At 41.6% G+C, this 10,837-nt stretch overlaps 1 protein-coding gene across 3 annotated transcripts in view; it reads left to right on the top strand.

Annotated features, from left to right (window-relative positions):
• The first annotated feature begins 5,421 nt into the window (after positions 1 to 5,421).
• Positions 5,422 to 10,837, top strand: part of DMXL2 (Dmx like 2) — a 174,850-nt gene continuing 169,434 nt past the window's right edge. Inside the window, exon 1 of one of the 3 annotated variants that reach the window (XM_025390578.1) lies at positions 5,422 to 5,801. In XM_025390578.1, coding sequence (XP_025246363.1) covers positions 5,715 to 5,801 — 87 coding nt within the window. In that variant the 5' untranslated portion in view covers positions 5,422 to 5,714. The remainder of the gene's footprint in view (positions 5,802 to 10,837) is intronic. The other 2 variants (XM_025390579.1, XM_025390580.1) reach the window with 2 other exon arrangements.

The raw sequence follows: 10,837 nt of genomic DNA, 5'->3' as shown, positions 1-10,837 counted from the left end.
CTTCCCAACCAATTTACAGAACATACGAAATAATAATAATTGTTGTTTTAAGCCACTATGTTTCAGAGTGGTTTGTTAAAGTGATAACTGATATAGGTTTACATCTATGATATTTTAGATTAAAATGCATCATTGCTATAGTTTATGACTGAAAAGCAATAAAGGTATTGCTACAACTTCAATTTCAGACTTTCACACAATATACTGCAAAATGAACTGGTAACAGAAAGTCGGAGCTTCCATTGCTATACAACTGAAGAAACCAGCAGCTTAAAGTGTTAGACAACCCTAGGAAAACTGTAAGGTCCCCACAACTAGAAGAAATATTTTTTAAAAATGGATATTAGATCCTCAAACAAATGGAATCACTTGAGAAATTTAATATTTAAATTATGTAGATAGCTCAACAAGAACTAATAACAGATATATCAAAGATCAACATTATGATACTATAGATTTATGAGTAGAAATTCCAGTTACCTCTGTAGGTAAGAGTAATAATGACACAAATCATGTCCCTTGACTCTTGAAGATGAAGTCCTTGAATTCCACGGTGTAGTGGATAACCTACAAAATGGCTGCTCACGATTCTCCCTTCCTGGCACTCACTTTCTTGGGAAATAGTCTCCCACAGTAAGTTATAGCTGGCCTTTACACCCAATAAAATATGGTGGAAATGATGGTGTGTGACTTCCAAGGCTAGGTTATAAAAGACATTGCAGTTTCTACCTTGGTCTCTTTCTTGGATCACTTGCTGTTGGAGAAGCCAGCTGCGTGTCTTGAGGACACTCGCCCAGCACTGTGGAGAGGAACACATAGGAACTAAGGCCTTCATCTGCCTGTTAGGATCAACTTGCTAGCCATGAGAGCCTGCCATCTTGGAAGCAGGGCCTTTAGCTTCAGTCAAGACTTCAGATGACTGTATCTCTGGCTGATATTTCTTTTTTAGATAGCTTAATTGAAAGTATAATTTAATTACCATAAAATTCACTAATTTCAAGTATACAATTCAGTGATTTCTAGTAATTTTACAGAACTGCCCCATCATGACCACAATCTAATTTTAGAATATTTATAGCATGCCAAAAAGAAACCTCATATCCATTAGCAGTCACTCTCACTTCTACCTTCTGCCCCAGGCAACCATTAACCTATTTTCTGTGACTGTAGACTTGTCTTTTCAGAAAATTTCATACAAATGATTTCATACAAATGAATTATGTGGTCTTATGTGTCCAGCCTTTATTTAGCATGTAGCTGACATTTTGATTGCCATATCATGAAAGACTCTGAACCAGAACTTTCCTGCTAAGCTACTACTAAATTATTGATTCACAGAAACTGTGAGATAAAGAGTCTCTATTGTTATTTTTAGGTAATAAATTTTGGGGTAATTTTGGGGTAATTTATTGCACAGTAATTGATAACTAGTACACATAGGTATGTGATACTGCTGGGAAACTAAGTCCCACATTTGATGGCACACATTCAATGGGCCATTAAACCCAACCCAAAGGTACTATTAAGAGTTGTGTTGGGATCTCAAATCCAAGCAAAAAGAAAAAAAAGAGTTGTGGACATAAGAAATTATATCTTACAATTCGATTAGCATATTTTGTTAATGATACACAATTGCTACTTTTTCTAATTTTTAAAAGAAAGCCGTTTCCAAAATTAGAAGAATTTCCAATTTGTTTTTAGGTCCATGAAAAAATTTGGATGAACAAGGAAGAGATGAAATTGTGGAGAGTCAAAAGTGTGGTCTAGCTGCCCTGGTGGGCTACCAAGGAAACTTGCCATATTAGTCTGGAGTGAGTTTTGATTGATCAGAGTGGACAATAAAAGGCTCAGTTGTAATTCCAGGAGACTTAATTAGCCATTTGCAACCTTCAGATAAGGCTATCAAGAATCCATTTAAAGGATTAATGAGGGAAGAGAACAGGTGGATACAGGCTTCAGATTTTGAGTTTGATACCGAGAGGAAGAAAGAGGCTCACAACGTCACAACTGTGAATGGGCCAAAACTCCATGGAATGCTGTAAAACAAGAGCCAAATGTGAAATGGTTTAAATAATGTGAATTAGTAACACTCTTGGAAACCTGCGTACAATTGTACAATTTGTTGTTTGATGATAGTTTTGACTTGGTTTCTAATGCTGCTAAGGTCAAAGATTAAGAGATTCATTTAGAATCCAGTAGTAACAATGGTTATCAGGCTTTAAAAATGAATTTGAGGGTAAAGATAAAAACTTTATGACACTTAGAAACAGCCTTCACTTCCTATGTGGCCATAATTCTCAAAACTAGCTTCTATAACACATATTTAATTTTTTTCTCCTGCAATTTAATATATATGAACATTTGGTAACATATTTGCCTTTTTTCTATGTATGAATATAACATTGGAATTTCTTCAAATTTATTAAGAGTTGTTCCAGTTTTTTTACTGAAATATTTGTTTACATGAATTAAACCTTCATGTAAAGTTTAAATATATTGTACTAACTTCTTGCTTTATACACAATTTTACTGCTACATGCTGTGTTTGCATGTACAGTACAGGAATTTTCTCAGATGTATTTGATACTGTGACATGTTTTTTAGTTGCTAGTACCAACTTAAATCTCCAATATTTGCCTCCATGGTTCATTTTTCTTTTGTTTTGTTGTCTGCTATAATATTGTCGGTGTATTTCTTTTTAGCTATGTAGCTGAGTATCTTTATTCATGGTCAGTAGTATATAATTAAATATGCAGAGTCAGTAATTTCCTAGAACTCAGTATAATGAATATAGAATACTGTATTTATACGAACATGTAATACCTCCCTCTATAAAACCACTATAATATCATTTGAACACTTTTACAAATAATGAAAGGTACTTTTTTACCCCGTAACATTTTCTCGCAAAACTGGGTGCTCTTATTTACATTCCCATCTTATATGTCAGCTTATTTGTATCATAATTCAGGTACTGGAGAAACAGGGGAAATCAGATACAGATCCTGACTTGAAAGATCTAAGGCTCTGCTAGAGGAAACAGACATACAAACAATACTTACATTGCTTTGAGACATGTGATATGGTGTTTTACAGTGAAGGAAGCCTCAAAGTGTTTGGGGTGGTCAAGGAGGGTTTTACTGAATAGGTGCCTTGAGCTAACCTGCTGTTTGTCAGGTTAACAAGGGGAGGTAGGGCATTCCAGATAGAGCAAAGATCATGAATAAAGGAAGGAAGCATAAAAGAACACAGTATACTCTGGAAACAGCATTAGCTCAGTGGGGCTGGAACCTAAGGGCATGTGAGATAAGACAGGAAGATAAGGCAGAAGCCAGATTGGATGGGATTCTCAGCCAAGCTAAGGAGTTTGAACTTCAACCTACATGGAGTGGGGAGTTACTACAGGATTTTAAGCAGAGGAATTTTTCCTTTAAAAAGGATTCTCTGAACCTGTGGGTTGGCAGGCACCTGAAGTTCCAGCTACTCAGGAGGCTGAGGCTGGAGAATTAAGTATAGTCTGGGCAACAATGGGAGATGCCTCTTTTTTATTTTTTTAAAGATGTCTCTCTTTTTTAAAAAGTATTTTAAAAAGGTTTTGCTGGCTGCAGTGTGGTGGATGGATTGGAGAGGCAAGAGGTGGAAGACAGTTTAACCATTTAGAAGGCTATGAGGGCAGTCAAATGAGAAATAATGTTTGGAATGAAGGTAATGGCAGTGGAGATGATGAGGGACATGAATTTGGGATATCAAAAAGGAATCCTTGGATATGGCGCGGGGGGGGGGGGGGGGGGGAAAAGGGGGAAAGGGGGGGGGGGGGGGGGGGGGGGGGGGGGGGAGGAGGGAGAGAGAGAGTGGGGGAGGGAGATAGTGGGGGAGGGAGAGACAGTGGGCGGGGAGAGGGGGTAGAGAGAGAGAGAGAATGCCCTAGGTCATTAAGAATTATTTTTCATACCTCCTGCAACTTTACTGAAAAGATTACCAAGGACTGACAGATCTTTGCCTCCAATCTTCCCCACCCTTCCCTTTATGTTTCAAAGTGCTACAAAGTCATCTCCCCGAAGCAGCTCTGATTATATAAACTTTTGCTCAGAAACATCTGATATACCCCCACTGCATGCAGAGTGAAATCTGGGCTTCTTGGCGCATTCAAGACTCTCTCCATAACATGTTTTGGTAGGCCAAGAGATGGACCACTTGGATACCTTGATCTCTTGCTAAGTATTATTTACTTTCCCCACCCTATAAATCATCTGTCTCAAACATTAATCTTTGTACCTCCAACACTCCCCCCTCCATTTTCTGTACCGTATTTGCAGCATTTCTTGTCTATCTCAGCCTGTCAAAATTAAACTCAGCGTTTATGTCAGGTTATGTCTCCATAACGCCTTATCCAGGCCCTTAGTCAACATCCTTCTTCCTCTTCTGCGGTGCATAGACTTTTATATCTCAATCACAACACTTTTGGCGTTCTGCCTGGTTTTACACAGTTGTGTCCTGGTGTCCCCTGCTGCCTTACCCTGTGACTTAAGCATAGTATGGGTTAAAAATTTGCCATGAATTGGCCTGCAGCAGGGATCTGATCCTTGTTATCAACCACTCAACGTTTATCAGACAGTATGGAAAATCAGGCGATTCTTCTAATTCATGAAATTACCCATGAAAAAAAGTCTAAAGGAGTCACCCGTCTCTAAGGGGGCTTTTTGCTGTCTAGAATAACCGTGACAAAAAGTGGGAGCAAAATAATTAGCTGTTAGGGGAGTACGGCTTCTCTAAATAGTTGCAAGATGCCTAAATTGTTTATGTAAAATAAATTATCTTAGGTACTGCACTTTCGAAAAGACCGAGGAGATCTAAGATATCTCCAGGTGGAAATTCCTGGTGACGGGTGTCCTTCTTCTGAGGTCAACTGCACTGACCATTGCACATTGTATTCTGGACTAGGTTCAACACAGCAAAACAGGCTCGTGGCTCGTCCCCGGCGTCCAACTGCTGCGTGGCCCCGTGCGACCTACACCCCACTCCGCCCCCGCCCGCGACCCCGTCCCCGGCCCCACCCCCGCCTCCGTCCCCGCCCCTCGTCCCCGCCCCCGCCCCCGCCCCCCGTCCTCCGTCCTCCGTCCGCAGCGGCTGCAGCCCTGGAGGCTCCAAGGGAACTCCCGCACGTCTGCGCGCGCAATGCCGGGACCGAGGGTCGGCGCGGCGCGCGCAATTGCCTTGGAAACCACGGCGCGCGCACGCGCAAACGCGGGGCGTGGGGAAAAAGACTGAACTGAGAGCTTTGCCGCGGGAGGGGGGGCTCTACCTCCCGTCGACCGTCGCTCCCCCGCGGTGGGCGCGTGCGCCGGCCCGCTCCCTCGGGCGGAGCGTCCCTTGCTGCACGCTCCCAGCTCGCGCGTTCCCCCTCGTGCCCTCCCCCGCCTCACACGCACCCTTGCCCTCCTCCCGCATTTGTGCGCCGGTGCAGCAGGCAGTGGGAACATCCGGGCATTTCTGCAGCTGAGCGGCGACCCGGGCGGCGGCGGCGGTCGAGGAGCTCCCTCATGGCAGGGACGAGGCGGAGGGAAGGCGAAAGCGGGGCGAGGAGTTAAGCCGGAGCCTCCGCGGGGCGGGTTTCCGAGGGAGGCACAGAGGGAAGCGGCTCTCGCGGCCGGAGGAGGGCCGGGCGCGGGGCTCGTCGCCCCTCTCGCGCATTCTGTACAGTCCGGGCTCCGGAGATGCATCTGCATCAGGTCCTCACTGGGGCTGTCAACCCTGGAGACAACTGCTACTCCGTGGGCAGCGTCGGGGATGTCCCCTTCACGGTGAGCGGCGGCCGGGAGCCCGAGGGGAAGATACCAGGATCCAGACGCGGGGGCAGGGACCACCTGTCCAGGGCGCACGCCTCCTCAGGAGGCTGTGAGGTGTTGGTGGGCCCCACCCGTGGCCCCTTTGCAGCCTTGGGGTTTAGTTCCCCGTGGGACCGTGGGTCCTGCGTCTGGTGTAGGAAATCACCCCTTAGGGGAAAGGCTTAGGAATCCACCGCACTCTCCACCCCCAGCAAAAGGGCCCGAGGTGGCTGAACTAGAAGGTTCCTCCTAGGGCAGCCCTTGGGTCTGCGGTGGAGGAAGGTGGTGGGGTCGCTGAAACCCCAGAGCGTCCGTTTCTCACCTGCTTTCGGCGTGGAGGCGAAGAGACTTGGTGTTGGTTTCGGAACGTGGAGGCGAAGAGACTTGGTGTTGGTCTCGGAGCGTGGAGGCGATGCTGCGCCTTGGCTCCCCCTGCCCGCTGTGTTAGGGCAGCTTGGAGCTGCTGGAGTCTGTGGCTTTAAGCCTAACCCTGTGTATCTCCTGATAATGCAGGATCTTAATTCCAAGAAGAAGATAAAAATTCATCCTCTGCGGCCGAAAGATTTAGCATGAAAGGGTTAGAGTGACAGTGACTTGGAGAGCTGTCTCATTTATCAGGAGGTCGTAGTTTGGTAACCCTCCTAGATAATACTTTAATCTGTAAGGTAGCCCTTTTTTTTATTTTTATTTTTTATTTTTTTAAATATAGTAAGGCAATGTGAAAAATTTACGACAGTGCTTGTTTGTTAGAGAAAAGTGTATGTATACATAACGTTTTAGAATCTCCTTAAAAGCTGGATGAAATAGACATGTTTCTCAAGGAGATTGGACTCATCAGTCCTTTTTGAAAATGGAAATGTTCAAACCAAGCCCTGGAGCTTTGTTTACTCACAGTCTCCCATAGATTAATATGAGTTCTTTTTTAAAGAATGAAATTTATACGTGGTCTTCCTTAAAAGGAACTGTAGGCAGCCAGACGTTTATTAAATACATTTTGTTATTGATAACCGTTCTTCTTGATAAAATTGGAAATAGCATAATGGTATGCTTTTTAGACAAGGAAAACCCTTTGATCTGATGTCTGCTTTCCAACAGTGTTTTTAAAACTGCAGAAAATAAAGCTTCAGCAAAACTGCAGAATCATTATGTAGCAGTGCATTCTGGAACAATTTATTTTTTTGACGTTTTGTGATACATTAACCCCAGAAGATTGCTTTTTAGCCACTTTAATTTTTTAGTGTAATCAACTTGGCCTAGCTCCAGTTTAGAACAAGCCCTTTAAAAATAGGGTTTGCCTGCCTTATATTGTTACGCCTATCACTATCACTGGTGTGTCATCTGTGTTTTATGTACATGTGACTTAAAAGATCCATATAGAACTGAGCTTGGTCTTCAAGTGTGTGGAGAATCTTTTGGGGATAGAGAGAAGAAATTTCCCTGTTCCCCAGTAGTGCAGATAGGAAGTTCCCCAGGGTTAGAAAGTGGGCCTCTTTCATCAAGAAACAAAGCTGGAATCTTTGGTTATAGGTATTTTCCTGCTAGAATGGTGGTGGTAGTTTTCTGCTTCCATCTGAAGTGGAGTGCTGTTTCACTGCAGGTCTAGTATGTAGAACTAAATAAACGGGTTCAGATGCAGCCTGGAAAAACCTGTGTAAGAACTGTTAGTGCTGCGCAGGTGTGGTTATGCTGTAGGCCACTTGTGACCAGATGCTTAGAGTCATTTTCAAATCTTTTTGCACCTCCCTAATTTAACCTTTCACAAAGTCTAGTTGACTCTCTGCACTCTCTACCAGATTTACTCCTTTTCATGTCCTTAACCACCACCTTATTTTACAGTCTTATTTGTATTAATATGAAAGCTTTCAAAACAATTTTCTGACACTCATGTCTGATAACTTCTTCATCCTCCACACCGCTGCTAGGATAATTTTCTTCAAGTATCATTTTACCATATCACTCTTGGCTTAAGAATGTGTAGTTGTTTCTAATAGCTGTGTTACGAAATACAAACTTGTCAAATATTCTCCATCTTTGACTTTATATTTAATTATATGTACTCCTCACTTTGGCCCCTCTGTTACATACTGATCTTCTTACTCTAACCTGCATTTTTATGTTGCAACAAGACAGTCCTTTTGGTCTTCCAAATTCGACTCAAAATTTACCTGGTTTAGGATGCCTGCCTGTGACACTGTTATTTTGGTCTTTTGACAAATGCAAATACAAACCCATTTTGCACACCACCTCATTTTAATACCTTAGTTTTGAGTGTACTGATCCAGTTATAATTTTGTCATGAACTGGAGATGACCTCTTGGGCTTTGTGAAAAACAGATTGGCAAAAAAAAAAAAAAAAAAAAGAACAAGCTGCTTTCAAGCACTGTACAATCAACTAACAAATACCTGAATTCCTATATTTGTATAGTAAAAAGAAAAAGCAAGCTCCTCTTCATGGAGCATGTCACTTGATTTTAGAGCAATCAGATGAAGAAGCTTTAGTTCTGGATCAGATGATTAAAAGGGCGACCAGCCAGGACTTGGAATGAAGGTCTTGTGACTTCTCATCGTGTGGGCTTTTCTTTGTAGTATTTCCTTCTTAATATCAGAGTGCCTGCTTTGGAGAGGGCGTGTAGGTGCGTAGGTGGGTTAGTGGATGGATGGAAGGCCTCCCAGCCAGACACAGTGTAGAATACTGTCTTGCAACTAACTGATGATTCTTAGCAGATGTTGTGTTTCATGGTAACCTGAGAACCTTTTCAAAATACAGTACATACTTTATTTCAGAATCTAAAATTGATACATCTTTGAAGAATAGAATTGTTCTAAAAGGATTTTGAGTTTATAACATTGTAATAATTGAAAGAAATGGTGTGTTACATATTTTCCTGTGCATGGTGGGTGGCGTGATTGGTTGGCTGTGAATGACTGCTTGATGTCATGATGTCCCAGTTTGTGCAATATTGACATGGTAGTGCAGTCTGTAGTAGACAATCTCAGCTGATGTCTGTGGTTTTAGTGGTATCATGTAAGCTGTGATGCTTTTCACTTGTGTTTAGGCAGCATACAGCTGTTTTCTTAAACATTCAATTGTGATTTCGTAAATGTAGCTGTAGATACCACATTTTAAAACATCACCTTTTGAACAATTTTGTTCTTTTCAGTGTAAGGTCTAGGTTTTGGAAACGTTATCCTGCAATGAGTCAAATCTCTGGTAGTTCAAAGAGATGATCTTCTCCTGTGTATGTGCTTTATTATACTTTATTTTGCCTTTAAGACATTTCTAACTACCCTTCAGTGAATGTTTTGAGGGTTTATGCAACAGATATTGTAAATTTCTCATTTTTTTTTTTTTTTTTTTTTTTTTTTTGAGACGGAGTCTCGCTCTGTCGCCCAGGCTGGAGTGCATTGGCGCGATCTTGGCTCACTGCAAGCTCCGCCTCCCGGGTTTACGCCATTCTCCTGCCTCAGCCTCCCGAGTAGCTGGGACTACAGGCGCCCGCCACCCCGCCCGGCTAGTTTTTTGTATTTTTTAGTAGAGACGGGGTTTCACCGTGTTAGCCAGGATGGTCTCGATCTCCTGACCTCGTGATCCACCCGTCTCGGCCTCCCAAAGTGCTGGGATTACAGGCTTGAGCCACCGCGCCCGGCCAATTTCTCATTATTTATGTTACTACTTTTCTGAAAGATAGTCCTTGGCTATTTTTAAACTTTACTGCACATATTAAAATATTAATTGAAATAATGATCATACATGATGATTTTCAAATTAAAAATTCATTTGGCCTTAAGGTTTGCAGACTATTTTCAGATGTGGGCAGTGGCTATTATTCTAGTCTGACATGATTTCAACACATTGATGAACATTTACAAAAATTAGTCATTTGCACTCTTACGGCATTTATAATATACTGGCAGAGATTAAAATGATTTGTATAATTATAACATAAGGCAGATGGAAGAGATTGTAGTTGGGAAAACAAGAAGAGGTTTTATGGAAGATTAAGGTTTGGAAAGATAAGAACAGAAGCAAAGGAATGGCATAATACGAAGGATAAATTATTGAGTGACTGTTGTCTTTGCAAAAGTTACTTTTTAACCACAGGACTTCTTCATTAAATAATAGACACTCTTAGAATGTTGAAAAAATATAATTTTCAAACATTACCTGTAGCTTTTCAGGAAAATATACCTGGTATTCTGACATTCGATTTTTTTTTAATTAAAGTACCAACAAAAGGTTGGAAATAAATGGAAAACCATTGATTTAAAAATTAGAAGATAATGTTGTATAACCTCTTTTATGGCATTTAGATATGTCTTAACTCTATTGTAGAATAACATTTCAGTCCTAGAGTTATGGCAACACTAAACCTTAAAAATAATCAACCAGTTTATACATTTAGCAAATGTCGAACACATAGGTGTGCTAAGCTTTGTGGGTATTTAAAAAAAAAAAAAAAAGAATTACAAGACATAGTCTTGATTTCAGGGAGTTTACTGAAGAAGTGTAGGATCCTGGTAATCTAATAGGAGAGTAAAAGACATGTACCTAATAACCACAGTAGGCCAGCTGTGCAATATTGCCAGCATTTAAGTGGGAATTCAGGAAGACTAAGAGATAACTTTTGGCCAGGGGAATCAAGGAGCTGGTTAGAAACATGCTTCTGTACTGGCTGGTTATTAATGTGTCAACCTGTGCTGAGAGGAAAGGGAAAGACAGAAGTGAAGAATTCAGAATGGACTTGTTTTCTAAGAGAAATTGGCCTTTTTGATCTTGGCGTGTAGCTTCTTGTTTATTTAAATGGATACATTTAAAACCTTGTGGGCTTGGGCTTCATGTCAGCCAGTACGTGAATATAGGGTTATATAAGTTCTTATGTACCTGTGTAGCTTGTTAATTAGCCTTCCTGCTTGTAGCAAGAAGACTCCTAGCAACTACTGAGAAACTCTGGTAAGGTTCTGAATAATATCTTCCCCAAAAATAGAAGGTCAGATACCAACTACTTGTATGG

Source organism: Theropithecus gelada, chromosome 7a, assembly GCF_003255815.1.
Source record: "Theropithecus gelada isolate Dixy chromosome 7a, Tgel_1.0, whole genome shotgun sequence".
Classification (NCBI taxonomy): Eukaryota; Metazoa; Chordata; class Mammalia; order Primates; family Cercopithecidae; genus Theropithecus; species Theropithecus gelada.
Note: the sequence above shows the minus strand (reverse complement) of the source record. Positions and strands in the feature narration are given on the sequence as shown.